The 18,353-nt window shown below is 48.5% G+C and overlaps 1 protein-coding gene across 9 annotated transcripts in view; it reads right to left on the bottom strand.

Annotated features, from left to right (window-relative positions):
- pde4d (phosphodiesterase 4D, cAMP-specific) overlaps positions 1 to 18,353 on the bottom strand; it is a 295,289-nt gene that overhangs the window by 128,184 nt on the left and 148,752 nt on the right. The window contains exon 1 of one of the 9 annotated variants that reach the window (XM_049003753.1): positions 11,492 to 11,863. The exons of the other annotated variants lie outside the window; for them this stretch is intronic. Coding sequence (XP_048859710.1) covers positions 11,492 to 11,763 — 272 coding nt within the window. The 5' untranslated portion in view covers positions 11,764 to 11,863. Of the gene's footprint in view, positions 1 to 11,491; positions 11,864 to 18,353 lie in introns of those variants that run through there. 9 annotated transcript variants of the gene reach the window in all.

Here is an 18,353-nt window from a genome sequence, read left to right as displayed (position 1 = left end):
TACTGTATGTCAAGGTGAGTGATGTTTATTTCCCAAGCTAAGTGTATATTTAAGTTTTCCATAGGGCTGTTTTCTTTAGCGGGAACTGTGTACAATTTTAATAACGGCCTATTTACACAAAAAGGCACATACAATTAGGGACTGTTTGCTTTAGAAGACAAAGCTTCAAAAACCGAGGGTGTAATAAATGATTTATAAGCACTATGGGGAAGTATTATAAAGCACACGTTATAAAATTCAAAGGCTGTGAACACTGGATCTCATCATCAGAAATACTGTACGTACCATTAAATAAGGATCAGTCAGCAGGTATTTTAGGAATCATTCTGTTTTCATGACTTAGCATGGAACATGTGCCTGTCAAGTTTGACACTTTTAACATGCTAGACAGTTATGAAATAACAAAGCTTTAGAAACCTTTTCACCAAAATTATATTTAAAAGAATACACAGTCATTGGATACAAAGAATCTTCCTTATGTCAACATGAAATAGATGCATGTGTATAAAGATGTGCTTTTAAATCTTTAAAAAATTATTGTAATATCATGATTATTATAAGGAATTTTAATTCTGCAAAATTAACTTTGTTTCTTTATAGTCATCCATAATATTCACAAGGCTGACTAAGCACAGAGGACAGAATAACAAGTGATTTTGTTTTTAAAGAAGACCAGTAAATGTCTAGTCATATAAATGGCTGAATTGTAAGATAAGAAGTGCACCTGCTAACCGAAAGCCTCAAATATGAAGAATGGTCCTGTTAAGATAAACCCGGGGAATGAAAGTGTCATATTCAGAGCTCTAAATGAGTGACATATTACTTTGGAGAAAAGGGTCGGTGGAGCCAGTAAAAGGTAAATGTAAATAAGAATCATATTCTCACTGTTCTCAATGTTAAAACAATCCAAACATTTCCCTGTCCTTTAGTTCTTTGTTAATTGTATAGCACATCCTACTTAAATTCCCAAAGCTAAGACATCATCACCTTCTATTCTAAGCATGCTTCCCGCATCACCCATATTTTTAACGCATTACACAACATTATTGCCATTTATTTGCTAAGCAGACACGTTTATATAAAGCATCTTACATGCATCTCAGATTTACACCGCCAGATTATGGGCTTCTATGATTACACACATTCATCAAAGGTAAAAGAGCAGCATCCTTCTTAGGGGCTTGGTAATAAAACTGGGAGTCTGCCCACAAATCCAGTTTCAGCTGAAACACCTGCCTACTGTGGTTAGTGAAGTCATCACTGGTAATAGTAGATCAGCCCCTATGTCCCCCCACTGCTGAGAATTAAAAGCAGCAATTGATTCGGCTGGTTAAATTTAGTCACCAGCAGATCCAGGGAGACCTTGTTCCCCAGCCTGGCAGCCAGATATCACCCCTCCGGCGAGGGATGAAACCCCGTTATTAAACAGCAGGTTGTGGGAGAGGCTAATAGGACACTGTCCAGCAGTGTAACACCAAGCCTCAAGGCTTCCAGGATTTCAAGGAACACAATCGCCAAAGACATCAGTGTGACTAAGGTGCCTATTTTTAATTTAAATACCAAATGTTTCCAGCCTCAGCGTCGCCATACATGGATTTCTCACCTTTTTTTTCTTCATGGAAAAAAAAAATGATAGTAGAACAATCTTTCTGTTAACATCCAGTTCTTCACTCAGTTTCATGGTCTGATACAGTCCTGGGTATGTTTGTGGTTTCAGTGGATCTGTGTGACTCTGACGTCAATCACAATGATACACATACAGTACACACAGAAAATGGAATGCCTTTGCACTTGATCCGTGATCAAAGACGAAGTCACTTTAATATTATCTTTAGAAAGAGAATAGAAAAAAATCTTAACTAGCAGAGTAAACTTGCCAGTGGTTGCAAGGTAAAACAATAGTCTATTAAGATCTGCAGTTGTAACATATTTCAGGGCAAAGGGCATAACCAGTTATCTGTAATGGGAGCAGAATACTTTGCGGTTGCTAAGAGACTGTTTCTTCTATATTACAGGGACACTTTTCTATTCTGTATACATTCTGAAAAAAAATAACAAAAATGAGAAGCTTAATCAATGAGGAAAAAACAGAATGGAATTCAGATATAAAAAGGTACTGTATTGTGACAGTTAGCAAGTTAGTTTCTATATCTATGGGGAATAACTAGGACTAAGACGTCAGAATGCTGTTTTCAGCTAAAAGAGCCACATTCAACAAAGTTAAGCCACTGCAGCAAACAGAGAAACTGGAAATCTACACTTAATTGGGCTCTGGGTCATTTCTACAGTCACAGACATTGGATACAAAAATGTTATATTTGCAGTCCTTTCTACTGTTGTCAGAACTGCCTCCTATGTTTGTATTGCTTCAGTGTTTCCCAATCCAGTCCTCGGGGACCCCCAGACAGTCTATGTTTTTGTTCCAGTTGGGAGCTGGGAGGGAGCAGAAAACATGGAGCATCTGGGGGTCCCCGAGGACCGGATTGGGAAACACTGGTTTAGTTTATGTATTACTTAACACAAATAAAAATTAGACTGTTAGAACTTGTGTTCCAAATGCATTTTCCTTACTGGTAGTTTTGTTAAATGCACCCAGGGGTGCTGCTAGACATTTTGGACCCCACAAAGGCATACAATATCATATCGGGCCCCCCAGTCCAGACCAATCGAGCTATTTTCCATATTTTCTAGGACCCCTGTCCCTCAGGGGCTCTTGAAATTGTCCTAACTTTCCCCTGCTTTACGGCGCCCCTACTGTACATGCACCTACAGTATGCATGTAGCATATTTTTACTTCCATAATGTATGTTTAATTTGCTTGACGCACTCAATAAAACTTTAAATAAAAAGGCTCTGGATTTTGCAAGGTGGTTTGAAGACAAATAAGCTTATAGAACTAAGAAGAATGTCAAGGGGATACGTTAGTGCCCACGAGTAGATAAAAAGAAACAAAAACGCCCCTATAAAAATGTTCAGCCCCGTGTCTGAAAACAGAACTCAAGTCTGAGTTGTGTAATTGTAGTAAAAACCACTGATGTAGGTTTTTTCCTGCAAAAGCTCTTGAAGTTAATTAATCCTTCTTTCTAGCTATTAATTTGTTTTACATGGCCATACTGGAGGAAGAACAATGTCCTTGTCTTCCAAGTGACCAGTATCTTGTAGACAGTGTATTAGTACTTTACAGCCCATTACGCAGGGAAGGTACCCACTATCACAGAATGAAAACAATCCCTTTGGATCAAAACACATTAAACATGCCATCTGCTGGAATGAGCAGAGCCAGGTCATGGCAGGACAATGGGAATCAGTATATGACCACTACTGTAATTCTGGGCTCAAGATTTCACCCAATATTCTCTTCATATGAAGGCCCATATTCCATCAATTTTCTGTAACTGCTTGTCCTATTTAGGGTCATGGGAGGCACACGGATCAACTCAGGATGGGGCGTCAACCCATCACATGATACACACACATACACAATTCACTCACACATGCATACCAATGGGCAATGTGGTAACTTCAATTAGCCTCGGCTAATTGGAAGCACCAGCAAATTGGCGGAAACCCTACAATAACACAGGGAGATCATGCGAAATCCACACACGTGAAGCCATGGCGGACACTCGAACCCTAGTCCCAGAGACGTAATGCAACAATGCATACTGCCCATTACATGTTAGAAGGGCTCTGTGCCATTGCTGTTCTGTAAGATACTGCAGGGATGCAGATGATTACTGATTATAGTAGCCAAAGACTAATCAAAGACACAGGCCATGCCCTGAAAATATTCATCGAACCACTCAGGGACGGATTATGGGTTGTGTGGCCCCTGGGCAAAACGTTCGCGAGATCCCCCTCCCCCCCCCCACCACCACCACAACCACCACAATTCAAGGGCCCTTGGCAGCCAAACGTCCTCCCTATAGGGTCAGGGGCCCTTGTAGGCAGAGGATCAAAGAATGTAGGCCCTCTAAAATAGACAAACGAAAATACATTGTTCATAAGCGTTGCAAATTGTTTTGGGCTAGGGGCCCCACGGGCCCCCTGCACCCCAAGGGCCCCTGGGCAGCGGCCCTGCTGGCCCGGTCCGTAATCCGTCCCTGGAACCACTACAGGTGTGACCTGGCAACTCTGCAGTCTGCTATCAGTAGGCTATACATATACTGTACAGTATGTAATGTGGTGCTTCTTAAGCTGTCCACAGTAGAGTATTCAGAGGGGCTGTCATACTGCAGACGGCAAGACCATGACAACTTCAGAATAAGACAGCTTGGCAAACTGGATGACAGCATCCATGCACAACTGCAAGCAATATGGAAATATAAAATGTCAACAACAGACAAGGGATGGCTGGCACTGTGGCTCAGTGGGCAGCCTTGTTGCGTCACCTCTTCAAAGTTACGGCTTTGAATTCCACCTTTCCCCTTTACGTGGGGGGTGACTGCGTGTTCTCCCTGTGTCATGCAGTGTTACTCTGGGTGCTCCAGCTTTCTCCCGCAGTCCAAAGCCCAGTTACAGGGCCTCTCTGGGTTGCCTGTCGTGTACGATTGTGCATGTATCTTCCCTATGATGGACAGGCTCCATTACCCTCACCAGAATAAGCTGCTGGAAGATGAATGAGTTAATGGAAAAGACAAACATACCGATAATTGCATTAATTTTTTAAACTGGAAAACATAAGCATAAGGGAGCAGTGTGTGGCTCTGTGGGCTAAGCCTGTGTGCCTGTAATCAGAAGGTCGCAGGTTCAAACCCCGCCTCAGACTGTGAGTCCTTGAGCAAGGCCCTTAACTCCCAGCTCCCTGGCCGCCACTACGGGTGGCAGCCCTTCGCAGACAACTTCCTCTATGAAAAAAGAGCAAGTTGTGGGAGGCGTAAAGACAATTTCCCTACGGGGACAATAAAGTATCGATTATTATTATTAAAACATCATCACAGTCGCATTTTACTTTCCAAATAAGTAGTAGCTGCATCAGAACCAACTCTAACAGTTTTTCCTTAGTCTATACTGTGGTACACAGGGCTATAGGAACCAGGGGGAACAGGAACATGACCACCCCACCCTATATTTAGTTTGGCTTCACTCGCCTACCCCCAAATAACTGAAGGTCACATTTAAATGATTTAGTTGTGTGTCCCCCAATATCTCTCCTATGCCCTTGGTTGTATACATGGAAGTTATTACTCCTATTTAGGGACCAGGGATTTGCGTGGGGGGGGGGGGGGGGGAGTGGTGATTACTGTTATTATTACTAATAGGGGTCTCCCAGGAAGATCAGAACACAAAAAGGACTTGATACCAGCGCTGTATCACAGGATTTTTTACCACAAAATAAAACAAGCAGAATTGGAACAAGGACTCTTTAAGGACCAAAGCATAAAGTGTGTTGAAATCCTAAAGATCCCCAAGGTGCACATCTCCTGCTCCCTCAATTACCCCATTTTATGAGCCAATGAGTTGATTCTTTGTGAAAATGAATTCCTATGACTCAAGTAGACATTCAGAACAGTTATATTACCAATTTGATTAGGCTTAAAACAAGCATTCCTACCTGCACTATAAAAGACTGAGCATGTGATATTTAACTTTCCAGGATAAGCGGTTATGGGATATGGATGATACAATATTATTATTAATCAATGAACTTTTTCTTTTTAGCTTCCTGGCTCTAAATGCATGCAAATATTTTTGTCGTAACCAATGTTGTTTGCCTCTAGCAGTGACTCCTCTTTATATTACTGCCCCAAGGTCTGACAGTTTCACAAACCTCATTTTGTGTACTTGAGGAAACCTCTGCCATCTTGAATGTAAGAACTAATGTATTCCAGTTAATCCATACTGTACAGCTAACATGCATGGAAATTAGCTTATTTGTACTGTTAATCTACTATTACAGGTTTACCTATTGTCTGGTAGAACAAGGTTGTTTTAAAATTTATGTGGAGGACAAAACAAACACGGTATATAAAAACAGAGAAAAAATAGGTATAAAGCATAATAAAATTCAGCACAACTCTGTTTTTCCAAAGCTGGGTGTATTGCAAAGGAAAACGAGAGGCTCCTTGCTACTGAAAAATGCAAAGCAAGACATGGAGCTGGACAGCCCATAATAAGTTACATTCATTCATTGTACAACAGGACTTGCAAACTGAGCATAATAGAACCCTCAAGTACCTTTTATAATATCTCACTTCAAATGCCTGCCGGAACTGAAATGCATTATGTTGTGAAAAGCAGGCATTTACTAACACACCTGCAATAATTGAGGGACAAAGCCAGATACAAATGACTTATTCAATTCTTGACTATTTCTATCAAATATAAACATTGGTAGGGCAGCATCCTGGTGCACTGTTACACTGTAGCCTCATAGCTCGAAGGCAGTGGGTTTGATTCCCAGCACCTCATGTGTGTGGGGTCTCACATGTGCTTCCTGTGTCTCTGTGAGTTTGCCTTTCTCTGCATTCTGTGAGTATCTCTTTTACTGGTCAAGGGCTTAGGCAAGATGGAAATATGGGGGTCTAGCTGGCCCCAAAACAATTCACTGATCTAGCATTTCATGCTGTGCAGTCTACACACCTAGGGGTCACGTAGCAATATAAATATATACAGTACACCAATTAGCTTAAACATTAAAATCCCGACTCCTGCAGCCAGGGAAAACTCAGCTCAGATGGTGGGTACAGAGTGTTGAACATGTGATAAACAGGAAAGAAGCTTAATATTGACCAATTGATTGAAATGAAAATGAACTTGTTTTTTTTTCTTTTGTTTTTATTAATAAATGAATTAAAGATTATGATAGATTTTTTTGTCAACTGTCATCTGCTGTTTCCTGCCTGATGGCCTGTGCTGCTAGGCAGAGGCTCTGACACATATTGCAAGAAAGAAGGATGGATAGATGGGATTTTTGTCACCCTTAGTGATTCATTTATTAAATTATAGATATATATTTAAACCTATGTTTCTATTTAACTGAACTGATATTGTAATTTGTCAATGATTCACATTAATATTGCATACTACCAATATCTATTACTGACATAATTGCCACTCAGTTTTCTAACAAGTATGAAATTGCGGATTCCGTATGTAAATGGGAAGTGAACAGACTTCACAGACAGTAATTTTATAGAGAAAATGAGCGGCACCATAGATCTATCCAAACCACATTATCTAATGAACTGTTCATGAAGACAACATTTATACCAAGTGCTGGATCAGAGAGGCACTTTAAAAGCAAATTTAAACACAACAAAAAACACTGAACTTTCACACCTGCGGCCCTGTGTGTATTTGGTTCATTACCTTATATTTTCTGCCACTTCGCACCAAGTTGAAAAAGAAACAACGCATGGAAATGATAGAGACTAATAGCTCTATTTTGCACGTGTCTGTGTTTAGCTGATATTCAGATTGGCTTTATTTAGCCTGGATCACATCTGGCTAGTGCACTGCTCACTTCACAATGGACATGGGCATCTGCTAGGCAAATGACACAATATTTATGTAAATAATATGTACAGTGCATTTTGAAGGGTGCGGAATAGCATTTCTATGGTTCACAAAACAATCAGTGCTTGAATGCAACTCTCTGCAGGGAGGAAGAACAAAGCATGATCAAAGTCTGCCATTAAAGCAGGAAACAGTGAAGCCTTCTTTTGTCTCTGTTTAATCATTCAGTCAACACACCTATGAAAAACAGCCCGCGTGGAGAGTATGATCCTCATGGAAAACCTTTCCGCTGCACCCTTCCTGCTTTCCCAGTGGAAGCTGGTGATAGGGTGCACCTACAAGCATATCTGGAGCCAATGCAGCCAGCTTGATTAGTCTTGGCCGACATTACTGCGCACGCTCGTCTTGCGGGGAGAGATGCAAATTCGCAGCAGCGACGGGGATGCATAAAAGTGTATGGACTGTGCGCCCTAATGTTTGCACAGGCTCACATCAAAGTCTTATTTTGCATGTGCATTTGCTACTGTAACAAACAGAGCATGCAGCTGAGGAGGATTAAACATATTAAAATTTAGAAGTAAACAAAAGAACAAATGGACGAATAAACAAAAGAAGAAATCAATATGTAAAAGAAAGATGGAATAAGAAATGAGAATTGCCAATAAATTAAATTGGAAACGATAACTGAGAAAGGCGATAAACACAATTTTTAATAAAAGCTGTATTAAAAACACTACTTTAAATCCATTTCCACATATGCATCTAACAGTGCAGAGTGACCTGGTTAACCGTGTTCCCATCCCCACAAGCACAGGACACAGGGCAGGGGACACCCTGGATGGGATGCCAGTCCATTGCATGACACGTATGTCATGCCCGGCTCGTCCGATCCTCGCGTGTGCCACGCCCCCTGATTATGCTTCCCCGATCTAGCCCAGCTGTGTCCGATTATTTTCGCCCAGTCCTGTCTATTTCAGTCCCCGTCTTGCCTGAGTTCATTGTCTGTCATTGATGTTTGTTGACGTCTGATGTTTCCTTCACCCCGTCTCTCGAATAAATCCCCGTTTTCCCCGACTTTGCCTGCCTTGCCTGCTTCCTGCCTGCCCGTGGGATCACCCGCTTTACCCAGCGGTCGCGCCCGCAACCTGACAACGTACATGTATACAAGTCATTCAATGCAGAGATTCATCCCCCCACCCAAATCCCTGGTCCCTAAGAAGGAGGACACCACTCTCAAAGCTTGTGACTAGCAGTTCCTCAGTCCCTGTGTTAAGCCCCTGTTCTGGCCCTAGACACCAACAAGACAGTTTGCTGCTACATAGACTGATAACACTTATTGTGCTGCTTAAATCAGCCATCAATCCATTCTCCAGTCCAATCTCATTATAGCTTGAAAACAAAAAACACACCAATACTCAAACACACTAACAGGTACCGAACAGAGGAGTTTATGTAGCATTACAACTATTTATTCCCTAACTCAACAACAGAATGAACAGCAATGGGAGTAATGGACCTTTCATGGCAGTAAAAAACGATCATACACTTTGTTCATTTTTCCCCTTCAAATAAAGCCAAATTAATATTTACCTTTAAAGGCTTTTTAATGATTAAGTAGGCACTAATTAGTAACAACCAGTTAAGTGCTAATTCAGTTGAACACTTTACCATTCATTATTGAATGGATAACTCTTTAAGCATGTGTTTTTAGTATTAAAAATCCTGATACCAAGAAAAGTAGCACTGGCAGAAATTCAAACTATGCATCATACACCACTGTTTTAGTAATGATTCTTTCTGTCTTTCTTTCTTCCTTCCTTTCTTCCTTCCTTCCATCCATCCAGAATTCTTCTTCTGCATTACAAAAGGCCTGGACTTCATCCGCATGTCTCCTGAGACAGGGAAACCTGTCTTCCTGCAGGTGGGCCAGCACGCTGTGTCCTTCCCTCTTCACAGCAGCATAGTGCCGCTGTGATGTTTACCCACACAGACGGAGGATTACTGCATCCCAGGGAAACGAAATCAAATCACGCTTGTAAGACCATAGCAGCTCTGTCCTTTTTGAGGTTTGGCTCTTGGTATGAGTTGCACATTAGCTGAAATTATCCGAAGAAACTGAAGGACATGATATATCTTTCTCAGCTCCATAACTACTACATGGCTTGCAAATCACAGACTCATCCGGATTTGCTTACAACTGAGCTCAGCCAAGGAAGCCACAGCTGTCTGTGAGATCTTGAAGAATTCTTTCTCTTCTCTCCATAATGAAATGTTGAGAGCCAACCAGCAGGAACCCAATTGACAGTGCACTCTGAGCGTTTCTGTGACATGTTGCAGGATCACAGTCAGCATACAGTTTGCTTCAAAAATATTATATGGATGTAGGATACAGTACCAAATACTAGAGATAAAATCATGTTTTCTGGATTTGAAAAAATGTGAGAAATTTCTGAAAACATGATTATTATTTCATTTAGTCATATACAAATATACCTGCACTTATACACCTGTAAATATGATAAAATTCGTGCATGAGATATTTGCCCCGTTTGCCATTACTGGACATAGGCGGCATTGACTGTGGAGCATTTCCTTTTTCCAAACCCATTAGGCCAATTTTCAAGACTATTGTACTTGAAGAATACACTTGACGGCAGAACAACTGGTGTGAGGGAATCAGACAGAGGCAGCATGCGATGACATTAATGATGATGACACTGTTAACAATGGCGGTGGCCATCGTGCGGACAAACAGCTGGCTTCATTCCTAGTTCTGATTTATCAGCCTCCATGCATTCCAAAAATTCAGACAAACTCGGAAAATGCACACTTTAAAAGGCTTCCGTGAGAATCCGTGCCACGAGAACCAAGAAAATTCCGTTCAGAGTGTCTATGAGACCGATTCTTTGAAGTGGCAAGGGGATGAGGCAATACTCAAAGCTGGAGATTAAAAATCTATTCCAGGCTTGTGCACAAACTGCGAAATGGAAAGAGAGAGGGGGCTTGGGCATGACAATGCAGAATTTTCTAGTGAAATGACATAATTCCACAGATATCATAAAGGAGGCGTACAGAGTAACCACAAGGTGCGCAGGGAGCCGATCGGGAGGACAGGATTTGGGATTAAATTCAAATCATTATCGCGTTGCACCAGGTAGGAGGACAGCGAGAAAGGGGACAGGGCTGGGATTTTGTTCAAGGGGTCCATGAACAAGCAGAGTGCTCCCACCATAGTAGCGCTCCAACACACCCCTGTCTGGGAGGCTTATCCTGACACACGCCCCTGGATGTACTCTTTTAGTATGAGTTTCAGAAACTGAAGTAAAACACAACTCCTTCATTTTAATTTAAGTCTAATTAAATCAACTGAGCATGATACTGGCCACTGCATTATACAACTCCGCTCGACGCAATGCAATAAAATGTAAGGGCATCTAACGAGGGCAGTCTCCCCATCCTCACCATGCTTGTTAGTCCTTTGCCATTTGTGTGTGCAGACACCGAAGAGTTCTGCGGGAGCCTGGCATTTTGATCCTTCCCTTCTAATTACCTGAGCTCTAATTCAGCTGTGCAGTGTTCATCAAACACGATGCACTTAGCCAACAGAATCGATTTCTTTAATGGCAGGCATCACTGTTTTTAAAATAAAACCTAAAAGTGACCGCTGCAATTCGAAAGTGAGACCGAGGGACGTACTGACGACTCCTCTCCGTTTTACAGGAAAACATGAAACGTTAAATCAGGAGAACATGCTTTGTTCCACACAGGTAAGGAAAGTAATGAGAAGCATAAACGGCAGCTGTAACTATGGTGACGGAGGGGGCGGGGGGAGCGGATACCTTGGCAGGAGAGATAAAGTGAAGCCACCGCCTCAGCTCTCTCGAGCCCCAGTACGGACAGGTGTGCCAACACCTACAGGGTAGCCGGTTCACTGACATTCACTGACATTCAGGTAAGGATGTGTGCAGGTATGAAGGTACTGACACACGGCGAGAGACGCACGGCGACACACAGAGGCACGGATGCAGCTTACCAAGTGTGCGCCACCGTGAAGCGCCGCTGCTTGTGCGTGCCGTTGCTGAGCAGCATGCGCCGCAGCAGCCGCGGAGAGTTGCGGGGCGACATGGTGGTGGGGGACAGTCGGGGCGAGATGGATGACGGCGACCTGCGGGCGGCCCGGGGCCTCTGCTGCTGCAGCAGGTTCTCCCGCAGGATCTTCACCAGGTCCTCGTTCAGCCCCGTGTGCCTCTCCATGGGCGGCACCGCCAGCATGTCCTGGTGGGCCGCTGCCCCTTGCTGGGCCATCCGGTCCCGCGTCTCAGCCCGTGGCAAAACTCCGGGTGGAAAGAAAATGCCGGACCGCCTCTCCTCTCCTCTGTGCTCCTTCAGCGTCGCCGAACGCAAGGCGTGACTAAGACGAGAAGAGCGAGCTGGTCGACGTGTCCAAACGGCATCGGCCCCCCCCACCCCCGCCCCGAGGCGCGAACGAAGGTCCGGTACTGAAGCGGGGGGAGCTCCTGCCCCGCGGTGTTCCCTGAAGCTGAAGCAGAGCGCGGGTGGCTCCTCGGAGAGCAATCCTCCGGAACGCTGTGCCACCACTCCGTGAGCTTCTCTGCTTCTTTGAAATTCCCAGCCCCTGGACTGGGAGGGGGAGTGATGCGTGTGTGCGTGCGTGGGCTCGAGCTCACGCTCCCTTGCGCGTGTGTGTGTGTGTCGGCAGGAGAGCCTGCCGCAGACCGGCTCCTCGCAGGCGTTCCTTCCAGCTGGGCTGAGAGTGTCAGCGCTCTGCTCGTTAAAGAGGAGCACTCCCCTGTTCCTGTGCACTCCTCAGGACGCTCTGCCCTCAGCGCTGGGGAGGAGGCGCCCTCGTGGAGGAGAGGCACCGGCCGAGAGGAAGAGAGAGAGTGCTGTGAGGAAGCTCGTGTGGGCGCCGCCTCCTGCCAACCTGCCTCTGGCACCTCCCTCACGGCCTCCTATTGACTCCCCCCCCACCCGGAAAATCCCTTCCGCTGCTTAGCAGCACAGAGCAGTCCTAGGCAGCCTCTGAGGTCAAAGGTTTTCATAAAGCAAAGACCATCAGCAGCGTTTATCTCAGCATCTCCTCACAACTCTCTATCTCTGTCTTTTTTGGTTCCAGTCCAAGAGAATGCTTAGAAAATAAATAGGTAAAAAACATCTGGAAACATCTATGCCTTCCTGCCGTCTCCCATCCTGTATGTTAATGCCAGTTCTGCATTCAGGCATACTCGAAATGTTGAGCCTCACTTACCTTAAAAGCACAGCTACATGAATAATTTAGCGTATAAATTAACTCAGACGCAAAGAAACATGCTCCCTTACGTGAGCACAATGCATTCATTAATACAGCATTCGCAAGTTGTTATCTCATAGACTAGACTGGTTCATAGAATCAAGAAAAGAATCATGGATCGAATTGCACTGCACCAGCAGTGAAGCAGAAAGGCAGCAGTGTGCTGGTATCACTGCACAGAGCTGCCTGCCACTCCGTGCTCCTCCTTCTCAGTGATGTCGCCCAGAAGCGCTTCTTCATTCTCTCAAGTGCTGAGACGAGAGCTGCCAGAACGTGACATCTTTCATTCCCTATGACCTAAATTTTAGATCTGCATTGTTTAATAAGATCTTTTGTTTCTACGGTGGTGAAAGAGCAGTTTCCTCGAGACTCTCCATTATGTGTATTAACGCCCTTTAAAGGCTGGATTAGCTGAATATTTTAGCCCCAGTTCTTCTATGATGTTCTAGAAGCTGTTATTCGTACTGTAGTACATGGTCATGTACCCCTTCCTCACCCTTTTAGCCCGTTAATTAGTGATCTTAATTCCTGCATTATCCTTGCTGAGTTATATGTATTCCTATTATGTAACGGACTGAGAAACACTTGTTTTATTTTTAAAATGAAGTGAGCATGAAAGCTTCAGCATTGTTAGTAAGAACTGAAGTACCATACACCACATATTTGTGCGTGCATCTCTAATGTATAATTTAAGGTGTGTTTTGTAATTGTACCCACTATACTCATGAGAACATTCTGAGCTCTCCACAAAGGGGGAGATCAAAGGGGTGTGTTTTGTTCTCACTGGAGCGTATACCATATGGTATGACGTGTCTATATCTTTGAAATATGTTTCCTAAGACATCTGTTATCGTAGGGATGGCCATTCATGAATTACATTTTAATAAAGCAAGTTCTGTAAACATCGTTATCTTCTCACGGCTTTTCATGGTGCCGAAGATCAGACTTCTCTTTCCGAGCATACCGATTTTACAGACTAGCGGGTACATCCCTTCTGGTGTCCTGAGTCAAATCGTATCATTATACAGTACATGTATCTAGGTAAGTGTAGTGCACATTCTCCTCATTTAGTGACTACATCTGTTAGCAATGATTCTTATATATATATATATATATATATATATATATATATATATATATATATATATATATATATATATATATGTATGTATGTATGTATATATGTATGTATGTATGAAAGTAACACTGGCATAGCTATACGAGAACTGAATGAGACAATGCTACGCATAATCTCAACTTTAACTATGGTCCCGACCTGCTTGCTGGGGTGGAACTTGGTCAATTGAGGGTGCAATTTGAAATGATTTAGCCTACATTTTCCTGTCATTTTATTTTGATGCATGCACATGTCTGGGCCCTATAAAAGGCTGCACATTAGGGTGTACCCCAGCCTTGTACCCTTCATCCTGGGATAGGCCCCAGCCCCCCCGCGACCCTGACCAGGATAAGACTGATGGATGGATGGATGGATGGATGGGTGGATGGATGGATGGATGGATGGATTGATGGATGAATGATTTTGTTTAATGTTTATCCATACATTATGTTTGCCCTACAATGGACTGGCATCCCATCCAGGGTGTAACCCTGCCCTGAACCATATGCGACACCCCCCCACCCTATAACCCTGTACAGGATGATCGGTTGTAACATCAATGATTGAATTGATTATTAAGGTTTCTAAAATCTCTGAAATTGGTACAGTACTAATGCAAGCTTTGCAGATTTACTGCCATATACATCTATAAATAGACCAGTCATTAAGAACCAGTTCATTAATTTTGTACCATAATAAAGCAGATATTCTTATCTAGAGCAGTATACACTCTGACTCTCATAGGGACAGGGGGGCTGGCTTCACAGTATCATGGACTCGTGTGAGCGTTCAGTCACCTAATGGAATGAGAGTTCAAGCATTTCGTCCAGGGCTCTATTGTAGCCATAAAAGCATCAGTACACAGCCAAAGCCTTTATACTGTTCAAACGGTATACTAGAGAATGCAGTTTAACATTTGAACAACACTGTTGCTCCATGTTGCTCTTGCTGCCAGACGATGTCATTTTCAGATAAAGATAAAAATAGCCAATGGTGGCATTGCAGGGCTGTCCGTCTATAACCTTACATTCTAAAGCGAAACGAAGGGTGCAACCATGAAGGATAACTCACATCTTGCTTATTTGTCAACAAGCAATTCCTCAGCCAGTGAGGATACAGTAAACATGTCAGCCACAGTAAGACTAAAATGTCCGTACCGGAGACACTTCAGCCGACGTTACTCATCTCTGTGGATTTGTGATGAACCTATCAAGTCGTTACTCTTGTTTGGGTAATTAAGCATATGTGTGTCAGGTCATTTTATTTTTCCACAGAACATATGACAGCCCCCTCAGATTATACCTTTAGCGTTGTTAACTGTTTGTGTTGCCAGTTAATGACAAGGCAGAGAGGTCATCCTCTTTTATTAGTGGCTGTATTAGATCACACAATTATCATCTTGATTTATTACCTAAACAGAGGTCCTTGCAGATTGGTAAGTGGATTAGCATCGAATCCTCCATGTGTCTGATTCACAGCAATACCTGCTGTTTCCTGTCACGGTGCCTCAACAGCCATGTCTACCTTGATATTATTAATATGATTTAATTGCACATCTTATTTTGATTACATTGCTTTTTCTTTGCACGGCAGTGGAAAAAACACGAAGACTGGATGCATTAAATTCAGAAATAACACTGCTCAGTCGGTAGGTTGCTAAATGCAACTTGTCCTGATGGGCGTATTACAGTATGAAGGATGACCACTTGCCTGTTTCATTTCCTGTACTGCTTCCAGAGGGGAGGCGGGCACTCGGTGCGCGGGAGGGGAGGCGGGCACTCGGGGTGCGGGAGGGGAGGCGGGCACTCGGGGTGCGGGAGGGGAGGCGGGCACTCGGTGCGCGGGAGGGGAGGCGGGCACTCGGTGCGCGGGAGGGGAGGCGGGCACTCGGGGTGCGGGAGGGGAGGCGGGCACTCGGGGTGCGGGAGGGGAGGCGGGCACTCGGTGTGCGGGAGGGGAGGCGGGCACTCGGGGTGCGGGAGGGGAGGCGGGCACTCGGGGTGCGGGAGGGGAGGCGGGCACTCGGTGTGCGGGAGGGGAGGCGGGCACTCGGTGCGCGGGAGGGGAGGCGGGCACTCGGTGCGCGGGAGGGGAGGCGGGCACTCGGGGTGCGGGAGGGGAGGCGGGCACTCGGTGTGCGGGAGGGGAGGCGGGCACTCGGTGTGCGGGAGGGGAGGCGGGCACTCGGGGTGCGGGAGGGGAGGCGGGCACTCGGTGTGCGGGAGGGGAGGCGGGCACTCGGTGCGTGGGAGGGGAGGCGGGCACTCGGTGCGCGGGAGGGGAGGCGGGCACTCGGTGTGCGGGAGGGGAGGCGGGCACTCGGGGCGCGGGAGGGGAGGCGGGCACTCGGTGCGCGGGAGGGGAGGCGGGCACTCGGTGCGCGGGAGGGGAGGCGGGCACTCGGGGTGCGGGAGGGGAGGCGGGCACTCGGTGCGCGGGAGGGGAGGCGGGCACTCGGTGCGCGGGAGGGGAGGCGGGCACTCGGGGTGCGGGAGGGGAGGCGGGCACTCGGTGCGCGGGAGGGGAGGCGGGCACTCGGTGCGCGGGAGGGGAGGCGGGCACTCGGTGTGCGGGAGTGGAGGCGGGCACTCGGTGTGTGGGAGGGGAGGCGGGCACTCGGTGCGTGGGAGGGGAGGCGGGCACTCGGTGTGTGGGAGGGGAGGCGGGCACTCGGTGTGCGGGAGTGGAGGCGGGCACTCGGTGTGTGGGAGGGGAGGCGGGCACTCGGTGCGTGGGAGGGGAGGCGGGCACTCGGTGTGTGGGAGGGGAGGCGGGCACTCGGTGCGCGGGAGGGGAGGCGGGCACTCGGTGCGCGGGAGGGGAGGCGGGCACTCGGTGTGCGGGAGGGGAGGCGGGCACTCGGGGTGCGGGAGGGGAGGCGGGCACTCGGTGTGCGGGAGGGGAGGCGGGCACTCGGGGTGCGGGAGGGGAGGCGGGCACTCGGTGTGCGGGAGGGGAGGCGGGCACTCGGTGCGCGGGAGGGGAGGCGGGCACTCGGTGCGTGGGAGGGGAGGCGGGCACTCGGGGTGCGGGAGGGGAGGCGGGCACTCGGTGCGCGGGAGGGGAGGCGGGCACTCGGTGCGTGGGAGGGGAGGCGGGCACTCGGTGCGCGGGAGGGGAGGCGGGCACTCGGGGTGCGGGAGGGGAGGCGGGCACTCGGTGCGCGGGAGGGGAGGCGGGCACTCGGGGTGCGGGAGGGGAGGCGGGCACTGGGTGCGTGGGAGGGGAGGCGGGCACTCGGTGTGCGGGAGGGGAGGCGGGCACTCGGTGCGCGGGAGGGGAGGCGGGCACTCGGTGTGTGGGAGGGGAGGCGGGCACTCGGTGCGTGGGAGGGGAGGCGGGCACTCGGGGTGCGGGAGGGGAGGCGGGCACTCGGTGCGTGGGAGGGGAGGCGGGCACTCGGTGTGCGGGAGGGGAGGCGGGCACTCGGTGCGCGGGAGGGGAGGCGGGCACTCGGTGTGCGGGAGGGGAGGCGGGCACTCGGTGCGTGGGAGGGGAGGCGGGCACTCGGTGCGCGGGAGGGGAGGCGGGCACTCGGGGTGCGGGAGGGGAGGCGGGCACTCGGTGTGCGGGAGGGGAGGCGGGCACTCGGTGCGCGGGAGGGGAGGCGGGCACTCGGTGCGCGGGAGGGGAGGCGGGCACTCGGGGTGCGGGAGGGGAGGCGGGCACTCGGTGTGCGGGAGGGGAGGCGGGCACTCGGTGTGTGGGAGGGGAGGCGGGCACTCGGTGCGTGGGAGGGGAGGCGGGCACTCGGGGTGCGGGAGGGGAGGCGGGCACTCGGTGTGCGGGAGGGGAGGCGGGCACTCGGGGTGCGGGAGGGGAGGCGGGCACTCGGTGTGCGGGAGGGGAGGCGGGCACTCGGGGTGCGGGAGGGGAGGCGGGCACTCGGTGTGCGGGAGGGGAGGCGGGCACTCGGTGCGTGGGAGGGGAGGCGGGCACTCGGTGCGTGGGAGGGGAGGCGGGCACTCGGGGTGCGGGAGGGGAGGCGGGCACTCGGTGTGCGGGAGGGGAGGCGGGCACTCGGTGCGCGGGAGGGGAGGCGGGCACTCGGTGTGCGGGAGGGGAGGCGGGCACTCGGTGCGTGGGAGGGGAGGCGGGCACTCGGTGTGCGGGAGGGGAGGCGGGCACTCGGGGTGTGGGAGGGGAGGCGGGCACTCGGGGTGCGGGAGGGGAGGCGGGCACTCGGGGTGCGGGAGGGGAGGCGGGCACTCGGTGCGTGGGAGGGGAGGCGGGCACTCGGTGCGCGGGAGGGGAGGCGGGCACTCGGTGTGCGGGAGGGGAGGCGGGCACTCGGTGTGCGGGAGGGGAGGCGGGCACTCGGGGTGCGGGAGGGGAGGCGGGCACTCGGGGTGCGGGAGGGGAGGCGGGCACTCGGTGCGTGGGAGGGGAGGCGGGCACTCGGGGTGCGGGAGGGGAGGCGGGCACTCGGGGTGCGGGAGGGGAGGCGGGCACTCGGGGTGCGGGAGG

Source organism: Brienomyrus brachyistius, chromosome 2 (assembly GCF_023856365.1).
Source record: "Brienomyrus brachyistius isolate T26 chromosome 2, BBRACH_0.4, whole genome shotgun sequence".
NCBI classification, from domain to species: Eukaryota; Metazoa; Chordata; class Actinopteri; order Osteoglossiformes; family Mormyridae; genus Brienomyrus; species Brienomyrus brachyistius.
The sequence above is the reverse complement of the archived record's forward strand: the minus strand, read 5'-3'. Positions and strand labels throughout refer to the sequence as shown.